Genomic DNA, 18,608 nt, shown 5'->3' with positions numbered 1-18,608 from the left:
ATTGGGGAGGGCAAAAGACTGAGGTGAAATTCAGAAGGGCTGGCCTAAAGCTGCTTTGACTGTCTGCCTAATCAGTGTATGTGCCTCATATGCTTTGTATAGGTGTTGTGCCAGATGGTACGTATGAAGTGTGTTCTAGGACAACAGGACAGGCTGCAGCAGGTAATACACTTTAATAAATCAAGTCCTATATAAATAAAAGATTAATAAAATATTAAAATCCTTTAATTGTGTTGTAATTTAATTGGTGGTTTGGGTTTTTGTTTTGTTTAGTATCTTGTTTTCCTGGTAAAACTCCACAACGTTTTTATCTGCTCCCATCTTTTCAGGCTATTCCAGGTTTTGAGTCACATCAGCAGCACTGGTTTTAGATTTTCACCTGCAGGAAAACACGCGGTGTATATGTGTGTGTTCCTTGGTTGAAGAATAGTGCTTTATAACAGCAATGTTGTCCTACTGCTTCCTGTCCTAGAGACTTCTAAATCTTCCAGTCCTTCTAATGCTGAGACTGCATTCTGAGCTCCCATTCCTCCCTCACCTCTTCCAGAGATGACTTCTCTTCTTTCCGAACTCCTCCTTCTCCCAGTCTTTCCTACTGGGTTTTTTGGACATTATCCAGAGGCTTAAAAAATACCTGGCAATCTTTGTCTTGGTCATAATACCTGCTGCTTGCTTCTTCTTACCTCTTTGCCCAAATGTCACATCTATGGTGTCTCCTGTCCCTGTAGTTTTGCTCGCTGTCCCCTGCTTGCTTTTTTTTGTGCTGAGGACACATAAAATCGAAACACATGCTGTAACTATTAAAAATTTACTTCTTATTGAATTGTGAATGGCGAAAAACAGGAATAATCCATTTAGAAGAAGGAAAACCAGTATCTCGTGTAGTTCTGCTTAAAACAAGTTCTTTATTTTGATGCTGAAAAGCAACACTCATTAGAAAGATCCTGGGAAGACAGGGTATTCAGCAGGCACATCACATACATATTAAAACATCTTCCAGCATTGTTATTGATCACTTGAAAGTGTAAATAGATCAGCATTTTTACGTGCAGATAGCCAGCCTTTATGTTTCTTGCTGTTAGAAATCCTGTTCTGGAACAGTGTACTTGGCTGCAACTGTAAGAGCGAAAGTTTGAGATGCGCTTTTCTGGTCGTCAGCTTGGCTGAAGGGAATGTATTTTCATTAGGTTTGTCTGTGTACATCACTTGTTAAAGAGATATTAACTTTGTAGCCGTGAAGTACTTCCAGCAAGCATTTCAGTTGTAGAATATGTTTTCACCAGAGAGGGCAGAAAAGACAGTTCTTTGATAAACACTGTCTTGGCTAACTAATGCATAACTCAGTTCAAGAGATTGTTTTAAAAGATGAAAAAGTGGTTAAACTTTTTCCTCTTAAATATAGAAAGTAGCAGTGCTGGAACCTGGACACTGAATGTATTATGGAAGATGTGTGGTATTGATGTCCACATGGATCCAAACATTGGGAAAAGATTGAATGCTTTAGGCAACACCCTCACAACGTTGACAGGAGAAGAAGATATCGATGACATTGCTGACCTCAACTCTGTAAACATAGCTGACCTTTCAGATGAGGACGAAGTTGACACTATGTCTCCCACTATACATGCAGTAAGTGAATCAACCAAAATAAGTGCTACTAATTAGAAAAGGCCTGACAAAGTCTTCAGTCAAATGGAAAGATCTTAGTCTTGAGTCCAGTATGCTACTCCTTATAGCTCATATAACTCTTGTTGGAAATCAAAAAGTTTGTGTGTTAGTTTTGTAACTCCTTATTTCAAAGGCAAGAAGTCACAGATCATATTTCCACTGGTGTTATGTGGAAATATCAATCTGGATTGGAAAATACGGAGACACAATACCGAACTTCAGGTACCTATATTGGAAGTGTCATGGCTGTAGATAGTTTTTCTTAACAGGAGAGTAAGTTACTAACACGAGCAAATTAGAAAGAATTCTTTTTCAGTGCTTCTACCCAATGTGTTGCTGACCTTGCTTTTTGACTTCACATAAAAATGTTTTAACAGATTATGTTACAGTAACGTTCTTTAATGGCTATCTTAAATAGCCAACAGTGAAAACGTTATCCCAGAACACTAACGTGCCTGTTTGTTGTTTAGAAATCAGGTGGAGGTTCATTATGTGGAGATGCACGCAAGCTAACATTTGGGCAGCGGATTGTAAATCACCTGCTGGGTTTGAGCCCCCCAAACCATCGATACTCTGTTCCTGTAGAATATCTATTGGGGTCAGCGAAGTGTGATTCTCTTCAGTCTAGCAGATCACATATGAAAGCAGGCAGATCCTGCTCATGGGGACATGTATGTAGTAGTTACAGTGTCTCTAACTGAATGATGGGGTTTGGATCACTGCAGAAAATCCAATCAGCTGCCTTTTGAGAAGAAACTGATTCTTTTGCATGCACTAGTCCAAATTTTAAGGTGTGAAATTCTTTTTGCCTATTGTTAAATCGCCCTAATGTCCAATTTGGAGAGGACATTAATTAGATGTTTATTTTACATAGGAGATTGTTGATCACCGACGGCAGGGAGCTTCTGGTATCCAGACTGGAGAACAGCGAGGAAGAAAATTTGTGAAACGTTTAGTCGATATTAGAGAACTCAATGAGCAAGCTAAAGTTATTGATGACTTAAAGTAAGTTGGGTTTTGCTTTAACTCGCACAAAGTTTGGGAATAACAACCTGCAGGTGACTTTTTTCTTTTCTGCTCTCATCACATATCTTGTGGCATTGTGATGGTCACATGGGAAGTTGTTGTCTTTATTTAAAAATAAAAATTGTCCTATTGGATTCCATAAGAAAAAACTATATATGCAAGTACTCTCTCAAATTTCTCAATCTCTCCCCCTGCCGATCAGTCTGTATTCTTTCTGGTTCTGCGTTACAATGGCTGATTATAATCAGTTTCTTATCGATTCAAAATCATAGTTCCATCTTGATTTATTATCATGGTGATTAACAAAATATATTACTTTAACAGCAATAAGCTTAGTCTAATTCACTGAAAGAAGAAAAATATTTATATCAACTATTTTTGCATCCTGTAGGTGATATTTTAAAATGACATCTCCTATGCTGTACCTGAGAAAACCCTGAAGGAAGAATTATTTCAAATTTCGTAGATTTCATCTAAACTTCTTCTGTGAATTTTATTAATAATTTTTCAGAATCACGGCTTGTTGGGATTGCCTGGGCTGTTTTCCCCTTCCCTAAGAGAGAATTACTATAAATGGATCTGTCTGGGATGGGAATACAGAGCTTGGTAATTATGTGTCAAATAAGGGAGAGGAGACACGTTCTACTGCTTGTACTTGGAATAAAATTGCTGTCACCAATCAGAGGGCAATTGTATCTGAACTTTGGATTTTAGGTTATATGTTTCTTCTAATAAGAGTTCAGGAATCAAAATTATGTTTTGTGCCTGCCTTTTCTCATTTTATGAATGCTTCAGTACACTCCGATTATTTCAAAGTCGCAGTTGCTTTACAGAGTTTTTAAAATGATTTAGTGGAGTGGGGTTTTTTTTCTGCTGAAGGTAATCTGCTACAGAAGGCTGTCATTGGTGTGACAGGGCTTTGGGCTGTTAGAGCTGAAGGATTTTTCTTCATCCTGCTGGGGATTCTCAGATTTGTCCATGTGATTGTTTTTAATTAAACAGCTGTCGTGTGATTGAAAGTGTATAGGAGGTCCTTGTTCTAGTTGTTACAACTAGAGCTTTTTGAAATAAGAGAGTTGCTGCACAGCTTTTCTTACTCTCCACCTTAGCATCATGGTAGGTAGCACTGTTGTTTGGAGGTCTCCTTGCATGCTACTTCGATCTACATCCTCTTATCTTCTCTGCTAAGGCACTTGGAGACAGAAACCTTAAAATCAGTGTCCTGTTAAGGACCAAATATTATGCCTGTCAACAGTTGTATTATGTCACAAGAATAAATCTTCTGCAGCTATATTGGGCACTGGTCATAACTAACTACTGAAAAAAATGAGAAAATGGGATAATTCCCAGGGAAAGCAGAATATCATTGTAACACAGATTTTGAAATGGTGAAAATAGTTTCACCTAGTTTTAAGATAGCTCAATTATGATTTATCCTCAGAAAATTAGGTGCAAGTGAAGGAACTATAAATCAAGAAATTCAGCGCTATCAGCAACTGGAGTCGGTGGCTGTGAATGATATCCGCCGAGATGTTCGTAAAAAGCTACGTAGATCCAGTATGAGGGTAAGCAGTACTAAGTTACCTTAAAGAATGATAGCACTTGCATTGCATATTCCTCTTCTGCATGTTGATTAAAGCAAGGAAAATGTTAACAATGGAAAAGGAAGGTTAAGAATATCAAATAGTTCAGCAACCCCTTTATCTTTAGGTAAAGGGTTTTTTCCTTTGTAATAATGGAGATAGGAAAATTGAAATTTCACAGAAACTATAATATAAATGGGTTTATTTTCATGCTCACAAGAAATAGTCAGACAATGTATATTTGAAGATGTTATTTACTCCTTCTCTTAGCAGATTTTAAAATGATTGCTTACTGGACTGACAAATGCAGGGGCAAGCATGTTAACTGCCTGGACAAATGACAGATCCCTGCTGTATGCCAGTTGGCACACGTGCTTTCTATAACTGTGTTTAAATATTAATATAGGCAGAGTAAAAATAAAAACAAACTACTAAGGATAGATGCTAGAAGAAACTGGACAAAAAACCAAGTTGGTAATCCACAAATGTGTGTGGCTCTTGTCCCAGACCCGATAACAGGCCTGTCCAAACATTATTTTCCGTGTGTCCTAGTGCATGAGCTCCAAGTATGATGCTTCATTAATAAGAAAAGATCTTTCAAAGAGTAATCTTGCTTGCAGCTCTTTCTCAGGTGTTCTCATTTCAGCTCATGTTCTTCCATTACTGTAGCGGTAGCTAGAAAGGATGTGTAAGTGGTCAGATTATTAACTTTGGGCATACTTTTCTCCTGGCAACAGGACATTATCAATTCCATCAAGTGTGAAAAGTGAACATGTATCCAGAGGCAAGATGGAGATGCTGGGAAATGCTAATAATAAGATGCATTTTAACTATTATGGAACAAAAAAAACCCCCCAATTTTTCACTTTACTGGCACATCTGTGTAAAATAATATTTTAGCTTGCCAGAGTTTTTCTCTGGGTTCTTGTTGTTGCATTTAAATACTATTTTTGTTTTAGGCTGCCTCCTTGAAAGACAAATGGGGTCTCAGCTACAAACCCAGCTATAGCCGATCTAAGAGTATTTCAGCATCAGGAAGACCACCTCTGAAGAGAATGGACAGAACAAGGTAAGATTCTGGGAACTGGAGAACTGTGACAGCAACAGCAGTGAATGTAACAGAGGAAACACTGGACTTTGGCCCTAAGAGTCCTTTTACTGGGGGCAGCAGCTATGTGTGGCGGAACTAGGTAGGAAGAGGTAATTTTGGAAGACAGGCATGTTCTCAAAAGCAAATTTTCACCTTTTTTCGAAACTTCTTTTTTGACAGACATGGTAATATGTCAAATGAGGAGAAGTTTCCACTCCTACAACAACTTAGGGTTTTTTACAGAATCCTGCTTTCAAGACATACTAAAGAAACATATATAAGGAAAAATGGCATAGTGTAATCATTTTGATTTCTATGCTTTATCTGCAATCATTTGCCTTAAAAGAAGAAGAAAGGGAGATTCCTTTTGTTTTTTGTGAATGATAATTTTCTTTTAACCTCTTCACCTGTACAACATGTATTGGTTTGGTTTCATCATTCAATGGCTGCTGAGCAAACTGTAGTTGTATAATGATGCCTGCTAGTAAAGTGTTTGCTTTGGTTTTAGAATACATGTGTTTGAGTCTTGCTCCTGTAGATCCAGCTGAAGCATTCAAAGTTTGGAATTAAAAATGTGCTCCATTTTTATGTATTAAGTATAAAAGATTTGAAAATTAAAAAGGTGGAGAGGGGTGTTAGAATTTTTTGGACTTTTTTCTATAAGAATAGAAATTCTTATAGAAATTTGCTTTAAATTTGAATACTTTTGTAGAAGTGAATAGAAATTAATAAATCATCCAGATGTGAAAATATGAGACAGCAGATATTCCAGCATAAAACCAGCTTTATAAGTACTCTAAAGTGCATTTTTCAAGGTGCCCTTGAAAAGGTATCTTTCTTCTGAATTAATTAACATTCTTGATAATTAAAGCAAAGCAAGTGTTGAAGGCGTGAAGGTTCTAGTGCAGGGTGTGTCAGATGAAAACCACTTTCATTTTACCTTTTCACAAGGTTATCTGAAGAGAATCAGAAATTGTGTGGAAAAGATAATGGGGCTTTTCTGTTGCTCTGTAAGAGACAGAGAATTCTGAAAAACTTAATGACTACTTTGGTTGTGAATGAAAAGTAGTATGCATATACTACAAGGCAAAAAAATTCATTTTAGTTGCAGCAGAGAATACATAATCTGCTAACTTGCTTTTTATGTCCCGTGTGGTAGATCACAAGTATCTTATTTTTCTACAATTTCTGCATGTTGGCTCAGGATTGGAAAAAAAAAAAAAACACATAAAGAAATAAGCAGAGGTTGGCTAGCAATAGACTACTGGCCAAGTAATGTGTAGCTTCCTTCTCTTTCCTTCTCCTCCTTTTTCTTCCTCATGTACCCCAAGTGATCTGCAGAGGGATCTGGACAGGCTGGATCGATGGGCCGAGGCCAGTTGTATGAGGTTTAACAAGGCCAAGTGCTGGGTCCTGCACTTGGGGCACAACAACCCCATGCAACGCTGCAGCCTTGGGGCAGAGGGGCTGGAGAGCTGCCTGGCAGGAAATGACCTGGGGGTGCTGGCTGACAGCTGGCTAAGCATGAGCCAGCAGTGCCCAGGTGGCCAAGAAGGCCACCAGCCCCCGGGCTTGTGTCAGCACTGGTGTGGCCAGCAGGAGCAGGGCAGGAATGGTGCCCCTGTGCTCAGCACTGGTGAGGCCGCACCTCGAACCCTGGGTTCAGTTTTGGGCCCCTCAGTACAAGACGGACATTGAGGTGCTGGAGCGTGTCCAGAGACGGGCAGCGGAAGTGGGGAAGGGTCTGGAGAACAAGGCTTACAAGGAGCGGCTGAGGGAGCCTGGAGAAAAGGAGGCTGAGGGGACACCTCATTACTCTCTACAACTGCCTGAAAGGAGGTTGTAGCGAGGTGGGGGTTGGTCTCTTCTCCCATGTAACAAGCGATAGAACAAGAGGAAACGGCCTCAAGTTGCGCCGGGGAGATTTACATTGGATATTTGGAAAAATTTCTTCACCAAAAGGGTTGTCAAGCATTGGAACAGGCTGCCCGGGCAAGTGGTTGAGCCACCCTCCCAGGAGGTGTTTAAAAGCCATGTAGATGTGGTGCATAGAGACATGGTTTGGTGGTGGACTGGACAGTGCCAGGTTAACAGTGGACTTGATGATCTTAACGGTCTTTTCCAAACTAAACAATTCTAAGTGCTTCAGTTATTACTTTATACTTTCTTCCATAACAAAATCGTAAGTACTGACTGTTCTTTTTTATGGCCTTATATTTGTGTGGTTAAATGTTTGCATGAATGTAAAATCCTGCAGTAAAACTCAACAAGCTGTTGTGTTTTGGTTTTGCTTATAGCTCTCGACTAGGGGACAGCGAAGACCTCCCAGATATCCGTGTAGATGCTGCATCTCCTGGGCCAAGAGTAACTTTCAACATACAGGATTCTGTAAGAATTACTTTATATGCTATATAATTATATTTCCTGTGCCATTTGGTCACAAGTTCATGAGGCAGGTATACCTAGGTAGGCCTGAATTGCTTGTATGTTTTGTGTGTCTTATTTCCGTTAGTGTGTGCCTCATATTATGGATATTTTTGGAAGACAGATTTGTTTTTATAGAAGACACATGTGTTTTGGTTTCTTAACACAGAAATTAATTCAATCATTAGATTAGAAAGAGTTAAAAATGGGTTTGGGTTTATTTTTAGGCTGACACAGTAGTGATAGAATTGTTTTGGAATTTTATCAGAAGTGTGCAAAAAATCATCTAGTGTTTTCTGTGTTTGAATATATTTAGAGTTTTGGAAATGGGTATTAGTCAGTTTGCAGTAACCCTACAGGCATATCCTTCTGTGTGTTTGAAACAGATTTTTGAATCTTTGGGTTTGTTTATTGCTATGTTTTCTCATTTTTAGAATGTTTTTATTATTTTGGTTTTGTACAGCTGAGAGTATTGTAATTGTTTTAATTTATGTATCTCTTTCACTTCTAATTAAGTTGAATAAAACAGCTTTGGGGATTGCACAACAATCCAGCTGTCCAGGGGAAGGGTATTTTCAGGTATTTCTGAGAAGAAACAAGTATTCTTTGCCAGAGAACTAATTTATCTCACAGGGAGCTGCTTTTCGATGTTTCATCTCTTTTGCACTCAGCTAAACAGAATGTATACCAAATTTGAAAATATTTACATTTAAATAAGTAAAGTAAGCAGAAGATTGTGATTGATGGCTGGTGAATTTTCTGGAGTGTTTCTACATCCTTGTGTAGCCCTAAGACTTGATAGATTTGTAAAATGAATTACTGGAATTTTATCTGTATATTTATATAGACTGATCAAGGCTGATGTAAAGTGATATAAGCCTAGCCTTGAAATGTGTGTTAGAAGAGGATTTTAGTGTGTGTGCCTTTGTCCATTATATTGTGTTCCAACATTGCAGGCATCAACACCCGTAGAAGATAATTGGTAGGTGAGAGGATGTCTCCTCACACTTTTATTTCTGTTGTAATTCCTATATTGAATGCAGAGTAAGGCATTTTCAAATAATAATGAGTAGAGAATGTGCCAAAACTTAATACCCAGAGAACAAATGGTGGAGAGTTTTAACTGCTTTAAAAACATGTTTAGGGAAAACAGTGAAGATTTTTTTTCTTAAAAAAAAAACCAAAGCAAAACCAAACACCAAACCAAAACAACAGAAGCAAACAAAACCACCCCCAAAAAAACCCAACTCAAGAGATAGTAACATACTTTTTCTTCCTTCCAACTCACCTCACGCTCCCAGGAAATAAATTCCTATTTCTGAGAGAGAGGTGGAAATGAAACAGAAGTGTGCTTTGCACATATAAATATGTTCATTAAAAGCTTGCCAACCTTTTTTTTTGTTGTTATATATAAGCCCAGTTAGCTTCAGTTTTGTTGGCATAGCAAAATGCTATTAAACACTTAAGACGTATCAAATGTTGAATATTAAAAATAAAAAAACCCATAATGACATTAGAATGCCAGTTCTTCAGCAGAACTCTAATTTAAAGTTGCAGACTATGATGTGTAGCTCTGTAGTAACACTACATAGGTAGTGCTGGTGTTAAACGAACACTTACAGATAGTTTTCACAGTCATTTTAAGAAGTTAATGTTCAAAAATTGGTTGTGTGGTGCTTATGGCATGCTTTATGTGAGAAACAGGAGGCCCCTTTTGGAAATTTGGCCTGAAGTTCATTTTGTGTTAAAGCACGTGTGCCCAAGAGCGCAGCCCAGAACTGCAAACCAGTGCCATACATTCTGTGTTAGCATTCTGCATGCGCGCCTTCACTAACGCTCCTGGGTGTCTCCCCCCTCCGCAAGGTTCATGATGATTTTTGCTGTCTTTTGATCTTTTCTTTCAAAATGTTTTTAAATTTCTAAGAAATGTTTCCATTCCTTCTGATCAAGTGAATTGGTCAGAGCATGATACGTATCTAGCTAACAGACTGAGCTCAATCACTAGGCAATGGCAAATGTCTCCCACCAAGCTTTCATTTCTTCCTTTTTCTGTAATCAGTCTTGCAAATTCTACACCTGCTGTCTCTGTCTTAAGAGGAACTTGGGAATGAGAGATTATCATAGCATTCTTGCTTTTTTCTTTCCAGAGCTATCTAATGCATTCTCGGTGGAAACAGTATCTGTGGAAATTTAATATCTTCTTGTCTTTCTATAATCAGTTTCCAGAGGAGACAGAAATGGACCTTTTGTCTGTAACTATTGATGGTCCCTCCCATTACTCATCTACTAGTGAAGGCTCATGCTCAGTATTTGGTTCACCCAAAACTCCAGTAGTCTTCTCACCCGGCATTCCCTTCCAGCCTGAAGAAGGACGCCGGGATGACAGCTTATCATCAAGCAGTGAGGACTCTGAGAAGGAGGATGACCATGAAAGAGAGAGGGCGTATCTTTATAGGAAACCACCGTAAGTAATGGTCCTAAGGAAGAACACAGAAATTAAGAAAATGCACTTGAAATATTTACTTTAAAGCTACAAAAACTGTTTCTGATGGAGGATTGAATTTTGCCTGAAGTGTGTATGTGGAACGCAGAGGAGGTTGTGTTCAGCAGAGGGGACTGTGATGGAAAGAGGAATTCTGATCTGAAAAGGAGGCAACTGCTAGACATTTCAGGGCTTGGAAGAGAATAAAAAAATTTGGAAAGTCAGTTTTTTTTGAGGCACGGGGCAGGTTTTAGTGGGACCAAATGACAGGTTTGTCAAATACAACATAACTTTTGGTTTTATCGGGGGATTATATCTCCACAAAGTGCATGTAATAATGTAAAGATTTGCAAATATGGAAATTATTGTATATATTTTTTCTTTCCTTTTCTTGGTTGAGAATTTAAGAAAGGCGTAGTTCTTTATAGCACCCTAAGCTAAGAAAGGATACTTAGTAATGTGTTAATGGAAGATGGATCACCATATTGCTGTGTATCAGATAAGGCCCCTTCCAGAAAAGTTCTTAAAAGATTATATACTAAGTGTGGACGTAGTCTAAGAATGCCTCCTACCATTTGTTCAGTTAAATGTCATGCTAATACCTAATCCACAATTGTGCCTGTGCAGGAGTACCTCTCGCAAGAAAGCAACAGGTTTCGCTGCTGTCCACCAGCTGTTCACTGAGCGCTGGCCAACAACGCCTACCAACAGAAGTATGACTGGCACTACCACAGAGAGAAATATTGACTTTGAACTTGACATCAGGGTGGAGATTGATTGTGGAAAATGTGTCCTGCACCCTACAATGCTTCAGCAAGAACATGATGAAATTAGTTTACGAAGGTAAGAAACATGTTACTTACTCTGTTCTTCATAAAAGAACTATAAGTACTTTATTCTGCTCTAGCTGTTAAGTCCATCTGATATTTCTGACTTATGTTATGACCATATGCACAATAATTAATGACTCTTAAGCAGTGACCTGTTTGAAAAGCATAGAAGATGAATGCATTAGTTTGTTGCCATCACTTTATTTGTAGTAATTATCAGTACTTCACAGCATCACCATAAGTTTCAGATGTTGCAGCCGAGTATGACATGGGGAGTTGCGTTTCTGTAGCAAGAATCAGCATATGCTTCTTGTCTGTTTTTGGTTTTTAAATCGTGTTTTATCTTTCATAAACAAAACGTTAGGCTTTCAAAGCACTTGAATTTTTTTTTTTAAGCCTTCAAAGAAGTAACTTTACATCTTAGTGAATTCACATAATGGTTTAACTAATAGTGGGGCTACTGTTGTGTTTTCTTATGATCTCTAAGGGCTCCCATTACTTTCTGAGTGTAAAAGCACGCTGATTTATGTGTCTTTCTTAATAAAATGCATTTATTTTAATTATCTGAAGAAACAGAAGTGCTTTACTTCTGATCTTAATGAGGTTTGACCTTATAATTGGTTTTTAAATTCTGCTTTTTTCATGTGTATGTGCTTGGGGATCTAATGGCAGTTTTACATTACTTTTTAAAATTTGGTATGTTGTTAGTGATATGGTGAATTTTAAGAAACGTACTTGTCAACAAAGATAATTCTTAATAAGGTTAGTATAAGGAAGTGATATTTAAACATTTTTCCTCTTATTTTAAGAAGTAGGAACAAATGAGAAATACTTTTTCTTACTAAGAAGTGTATGTAGGAGATCTGTAATTAGAAAGCAATTTGGTTTCTGTCTTTCCAAGACACTTTTTTCCTAAGAATTGATAAAGAAGGAAAAAGAATCTCTTAAGAATTTGTATGAAGACAGGCTTTACAGCAGAGAAGGAAAATTGATAAGTGTTTCCTGCATATCAAAGAGTTTTCACAGATCACGTTGGGTAGTGTAGATGAACTTGACTGTAAGAGTACAGAGCATTGGAAGGTGTTTCTCTAATGACATAACAATAATTTTTTAGATTTTACTGCCTGAGGTAATCACATGATGAAAATGGTGAAACTCAGTGTAGGCAGACAGAATGGGAGTAGAGGTCATAGAAAGTAAAGAGTGAAGCAGAAGTTGAAATGCTTCCTTATGTAGTTGATTCTACAAATGTTTTAGACATCTCTAGGTTTTTTAATACTAGAAAATACACTGTTGCTAATATGAGTATTAAGCTTGCTTTAATAACATGCAGTACATTTATTTTAGGAGCTATGATCGGAGCTCCAGAAGTTTGGATCAAGAGTCTCCTTCAAAAAAGAAAAAGTTTCAAACTAATTATGCATCTACTACTCACTTACTTGCTGGCAAGAAAGTGCCATCGTCTCTACAGACAAAATCTAGTGATGTGGAAACAACAGTGTTTTATATTCCTGGGGTGGATGTAAAGGTAAGAGAAGTGTATAACTCAGCAGGGAAGCGCTCGCTCTTTCTCTCTGCTCAAATATGATTTCAAAGCATATATATTGTTACGGTATGTACAAGTTCATATATACAGAGTACCTCAGGAAAATCTTTTTTCAGTTACGTAGACACTGCTATATTAGGAGTCATGATTTCTGTAACTAAACATTCTCTACAGCTTTTTCTGTGTTCTGTATTTTCATTGATAGTGTATATAGGGGGTGTGAACTCTTGGAGTATTTTATTAATTTTACTTTTTATGCAACTTTCTGTATGCCAGTGTTTTGTAGCAGAGTAGTTCCACCATGCACTAAGACAGAAAGCAAACTATGAGGACAGGAACAAATAGTTGGTGGCACAGGATGTGTACGACGTAACAGAGCGGAGGAGCAAGCTTTAGCTGTTGCTCCTAAATAGTTTGTTTCCTCTGTTTCTCTGTGTTTCCTTGATGTTTTTTTATAGTTTATTAATTTATTTTTCTACAAAGATTTCAGATCTTTATGTGCACGGCTGTTTCTGTAGAACTTGAATTGGAGTGTAATGTATCTTACAATGATATTTCTGTAAATAATGAAAAAAAATTCTTTTGAAGGGAAGGAGTGACACCACACTGCTGTATAGAATTTGAGCTACTTGTATGAATTAAATTGATCTTTCCTTGCTTTCCAGTTGCACTACAACTCAAAGACTTTAAAGACTGAATCGCCAAATACTTCTCGAGGATCCTCTTTGCCAAGAACCCTTTCCAAAGAGTCCAAGCTGTATGGTATGAAAGATACTGCCACATCTCCTCCTTTATCTAGCACTATCCACAGCAAGACTAACACCTTACTTCCTCCCCAACCCCCACCCATCCCATCAGGTACTTATAGACAATAACCTTCTAGAACTATCATGGATATATATCTTCCCTTCATGTAATCTACTAGCTTTAGATCTGTCTGATCATTACCTGAAGCACTGTATTTATCAAGTCTTAACTTTGGCTGCAGAAACCTGACCCCAGAGGCATGAATTCATAAAGCTGAATTTTTAGAAATCTCTTGCCAAACCAGGTTCGGCAATATTTCTGTCATGGTCACCATATCCTGGTGATGGGCTGTCACTGCCTTCTGCCTGTTTTCATTTCACAAATTAATGCTTATTACTGGACAACAAAGTTTAAGTATCTGTATGAATAGCGAACCCTGACTGCTTTGTTCTCCGTAATCCAAGAAAAAAAAAAAATCAGATGAATCCTTGTTTTCATACATTACACTGTTCAAAGAATACTTTCACCTTTTAACTGCCTTCTGCCGCACAAGTAATGCGTAAATTATTGCTTTCTGGAACGAGGTTGTTTCTTGTACTACTGAAGCAGCTATTAAGATGTATTTGTATTAACTAAAACACTGGACTAGTGTCCTCAACTGTTGCAGTCCCTTAAATAACCGTGATTTGGAGAAACACGAGTTCTAATACTTACAGTTTTGTTTTATCTCCAATGATTCCTGTTTTCAAGCAGGAGTCCATTGTAACTTCATGTCAGATCTAGAGGTACGTAGATTGCACCTCCAACTTCTGAGACGTTCACTCTTCTCTCCATTGGCATCTGAATATCACTTTACAAACAAAGCCAAAATTTGTTCAAAATTTGATGAGCAGGCAAAATTAATAACGGAAAAAAAGTTGTGTGTGGGTTTTTGAGGGTTGATGTGGTTTGTTTGTTTGTTTGTTTTTAATAAAACCAGCAGAGATGCTGGGAGAGAACAGTGAAATGAGGACACCTTCCTCTATTTGTGCTGTTGAACCATTAGTTCTTACTCCTTTAAGTGTCCATCCTCTTTATGATTACCGAATGTCATGTAATCTCGGTTTATACTACTTATCTTCAATTTTGTTCTGTATTTTCCTACCCTCTTTCCAATCCTTGCCTTTTAATTTTTACCATGTCATGTCCAGTTACTGAGTCTTGTTGTTTTAATGTTTGTAAACTCTACATTTGGCGTGGCGGCTTATGGAAATTGTATTTGTATGATGCTAGCTCTTCCCAAAACAAAGGATTGCAATTACTGTATTTCTTTATGCACTGTAGTTTTATATATATTTATTAGTTCTGAATAATTTTGAAACACATCTATTGTTATTTATATTACTTTTTTATATTACTTTTCTTCTGGAATGGAAATGACTTTGTCTTATTGTCATGGGTCTCCAGTAAGAGCCAGATAGGACAATCTAGGCAGAGGCACTAGACAGAGTAGTTTGTATAGAGTGAAAATGCAGTGCTTTTTTTTTTTTTTTAAATTAGCAAATAAAAGGATTTTTAAGCTCTGTTTTAGTCATGCAGTTAATGTTTATCTTTTTATTGGAGAATTTAAAATCAGTATCTTCTTTTATCTCTCTTCATTCTAATAGTCCTATTTCATAAAGACAGTAACTGAGCTGGTACTAATAGCTTCTGTGCATGTTTATATTTTGGTGAGCCTGGATCCAAATGCTAGCCTCTTCTGCAGATTTAGAAGACAACAATCTTTTCATTAGTTTATACTCTGACTAGCTCCAAGCTTTTAAAAATGCTGGTTTAGGATCTTTAATTGTTCTTTGCATAAATGTAGTATGATTTGCTGTTTACATTTGTAATATTTTGATGTATATTCTCAGTTTAAACTGACATTCTTCCCAGGCTCATGTATTTATTCTTCCTAATTCCACTTTAATTTCCAGTCATCTGTGGTTACTTTGCATTGTGTATTTGGAGAAGAATTGTGTGTGTCTGATTTCAGTGCTATTTTTTAGAAAGTGAAGTGGTGACATTGACATAAGTGTGCTTGGTCAAGAACACGCGCAGTCAAACATGATAGACTAATAGTTGGTTTTGCGCAGCTTTCTTAGTGAAAACTTATGGTGTAGTTTTTTCTAACTGATCTGATTTATTCCTTTTCAGATGATGATACAGAGAATTAGAGGAAACACTATTTCCTCTAAGCACGATAATTATGAATTATCTTCTGTTTATCAGTTACTGGTGAGTGGTATTACATTAGACAAATTTATCTTTTAAATGTTGCAGCCAAAGGGAAAGGAAGTGGTGGAGTGAAAACTGCTAAACTATATGCGTGGGTTGCACTCCAGTCATTGCCGGAGGAAATGGTGATTAGCCCATGCTTACTGGACTTCCTAGAGAAAGCTCTTGAAACCATTCCAATTACACCCATTGAAAGGAATTACACAGGTATCTTGTGTATTTGTATTCTAGTACTCTATGCTTTTTCTTTTTTGTCTTCTGGTGGCATTGAGCTGCTCTTCCCTTGAAATTCCACTTTCTAATAAGTTTTTGTACTTGTTTAAAGCTGTTAGTTCACAGGATGAAGACATGGGACAATTTGATATACAGGATACTTTAGAAGAGTCCACAACATCATTAGTATCATCCTCAACATCAGCATACTCATCCTTCCCTGTAGATGTAGTGGTTTATGTACGAGTTCAGGTAAGATTTTAATTCAACGTTCAGTATAGAAAGTAACTCCAGTCACAGTCCTTGACAAAATCCATGCTTCAAAGTTTGCTTTTTAAAAAAGAAAACATATTTTCAAGTGCCCTTTCTGAGATATTCATGTCTAGTGTGATGATAAAATATAATTTCTTTCAGGAGAAGTTCTGATATATTTCAGTCCCATGGAGACCAACAGAAATGAGCTATTTTGTGACTTCTCAAAATTTCTGAGCATTTTAATCATCACTTCATCCTTGTCTCTTTTGGAGTATTTTTGAAAATATAATTCGTAACTAGTGTTTATACCCATTGTTTATAGGTACTATTACAAAAGCAAAATAATTAAAGCTTTTCTCACTTTATATGGCAAGTGTAGGAATGTACAGTTATCTGCAGAGCATGTTCATACTGCTTAATCTTTGAGGTATCTGGACTTCTTATATGTGCAGGAGAGAAAAGTGTCTTCAGCGTCAGCTCAAGAGTCAAGTGATTCTCCATAGTTCTCGCATGAGATGAGTGAAGCCATGAATTGGCTTGGGGAAGAAGAGGGGAGGGGGACATACATGGCTTCTGCTGCATCCAGGATTCCTGTTTTTCCTAAAAACTGGTTCCAAATAGTATCCCTGGTGTTGGAGGGATTCCCTGAAATGAATGCATCTATATGTACTTGTGTACAGTTACCTTACTAATTCTAAAACCAGCCCCAAAAGGTTGTAATTTGCTTAGATTTAAAAAACAAATACATAGCACTTTATAAGTCAAACTGGGGATGCTTTAAGTATTTCATATTTGTTCACCGAATGCTGTATTTTCTTTCTGTGTTTCAGCCCTCTCAAATCAAGTTCAGTTGCTTGCCAGTATCGAGAGTTGAATGTATGCTGAAGTTGCCTTCTCTGGATCTTGTTTTCTCTTCAAACCGAGGAGAACTGGAAACATTAGGCACAACGTACCCATCAGAAAATGTGTCAGTTGGTGGCAATACTTCACAGAGTGGCTCAAAGAATTCAGTTAGTAAATCTGGAGCGCCAGGTAATATGTATAGGAATGATTATACTATGTGCAGCAGTAGCATAAATAAATATAACGTTTTGCTGTCTAAAATTAGAGCAGAAGGTAAGCTTTTACACACCTTAAGGCTACAGACATTTCTGTATTAGTGAGTTCAGTGGACTTTTTTCATGTTATATCAGTTTCCTGTAAAAGCTTGCACAGATACAGTATATTGGAGTTTTTCTTGCATTGGTTAAGCAAGTTCAGTTATCTCTTATAAAAGGCTAGGATCAATACATATAATATTTAAGCTACATTGCTGCTACAAGGGCATAATTTGATGTGCGTTTGGTCTGCTTAATTTTGCTGTTCATAGTCAGGATTATCGTGTTTAAAAATGCTTTTGTACTAAAACTAACTTTCACGAAAAAAAATTCGAATTCAGGCTCGTCACCTGGACTAGGCAGCCCTCTCGGCAGAACGCGGCACAGCAGCAGTCAGTCCGACTTGACTACCTCTAGCAGCAGCTCTTCAGGCCTGAGCTTTACTGCCTGCATGTCCGACTTTTCACTTTATGTGTTCCATCCATATGGAGCTGGAAAACAAAAATCTGCCGTTACTGTTCTAACCCCTGGATCAGGAGCCTTAGGTACAGAACAAGAGTTTGTTTGCTTTAATGAATGTTGTTCAAGTTCCACATCGCTTTCTGAACTGAAGATTTGAAAAGGTGACAGAAGATTAAACTTTTTCCTTTCTGTTTCTAGGTAATGTGGATGAGGAACCAACTTCGGTCACTGGCCGGAAGGATTCTTTGAGCATTAACCTTGAGTTTGTGAAAGTCAGCTTGTCACGAATAAGGCGTTCAGGAGGTTCCTCCTTTTTTGAGAGTCAGTCTGCGAGCAAAGCTACCAGCAAGATAGATACTACACTGATAAACATATCTGGTAAATGCTTGTTTCATTTTAATGCCATCTATTCAGCTAATTAAAGAACTGCTGCTCCAGCGATACACTTCACTCAGCAGCTTTTGTAGATGTTATATGAGAGCCATCTGCTTATAGTGTGTAGTAAGATTTTTGCCTTTTGAGTGAGGTAGGGATTGATATGCTATATTTGAATGGTACTTGGAGTACCTATTTGCAGGTGCACCTTTTCAGCCTCCCGATTCCTTTAATGTAACTAAATGGGCATGCTCAACCACATCTCTGACATCAGTCTGCATGACTTTATGTGACCTTGAATATTTTACATTGTACCGGCTGTGGCTAGGATGGTGTTAACTTTCTTCATAGCAGCCCATATGGTGCTGTGCTTTGAATTTGTGGCTGAAACAGTATTGATAACACACCAGTGTTTTGGCTATGGCTGAGAAGTGCTTGCACAGCCTCAAGGCCTTCTCTCTTTCCCACTAGGCCCAGGAGGGGACACAGCTAGGACAGCTGACCCAAACTGATCAAAGGGATATTCCATAGCGTATGATGTTGCACTCAGTAAT

At 37.7% G+C, this 18,608-nt stretch overlaps 1 protein-coding gene across 10 annotated transcripts in view; it reads left to right on the top strand.

Moving 5' to 3' along the window:
• BLTP1 (bridge-like lipid transfer protein family member 1) overlaps window positions 1-18,608 on the top strand; it is a 123,708-nt gene that overhangs the window by 91,704 nt on the left and 13,396 nt on the right. For 4 of the 10 annotated variants that reach the window (XM_064450506.1, XM_064450507.1, XM_064450505.1 and 1 more), the window contains 17 exons: window positions 103-162; window positions 1,403-1,629; window positions 2,139-2,339; window positions 2,543-2,673; window positions 4,136-4,259; window positions 5,237-5,346; window positions 7,665-7,755; window positions 8,308-8,370; window positions 10,011-10,255; window positions 10,901-11,116; window positions 12,451-12,631; window positions 13,315-13,507; window positions 15,698-15,859; window positions 15,978-16,117; window positions 16,951-17,152; window positions 17,559-17,762; window positions 17,878-18,057. In XM_064450506.1, coding sequence (XP_064306576.1) covers window positions 103-162; window positions 1,403-1,629; window positions 2,139-2,339; window positions 2,543-2,673; window positions 4,136-4,259; window positions 5,237-5,346; window positions 7,665-7,755; window positions 8,308-8,370; window positions 10,011-10,255; window positions 10,901-11,116; window positions 12,451-12,631; window positions 13,315-13,507; window positions 15,698-15,859; window positions 15,978-16,117; window positions 16,951-17,152; window positions 17,559-17,762; window positions 17,878-18,057 — 2,730 coding nt within the window. The remainder of the gene's footprint in view (window positions 1-102; window positions 163-1,402; window positions 1,630-2,138; window positions 2,340-2,542; window positions 2,674-4,135; window positions 4,260-5,236; window positions 5,347-7,664; window positions 7,756-8,307; window positions 8,371-10,010; window positions 10,256-10,900; window positions 11,117-12,450; window positions 12,632-13,314; window positions 13,508-15,697; window positions 15,860-15,977; window positions 16,118-16,950; window positions 17,153-17,558; window positions 17,763-17,877; window positions 18,058-18,608) is intronic. The other 6 variants (XM_064450511.1, XM_064450510.1, XM_064450512.1 and 3 more) reach the window with 6 other exon arrangements.

The sequence above is a fragment of the Phalacrocorax carbo genome, chromosome 4 (genome assembly GCF_963921805.1).
Source record: "Phalacrocorax carbo chromosome 4, bPhaCar2.1, whole genome shotgun sequence".
Classification (NCBI taxonomy): Eukaryota; Metazoa; Chordata; class Aves; order Suliformes; family Phalacrocoracidae; genus Phalacrocorax; species Phalacrocorax carbo.
This window is presented reverse-complemented; position numbering and strand designations above follow the sequence as displayed.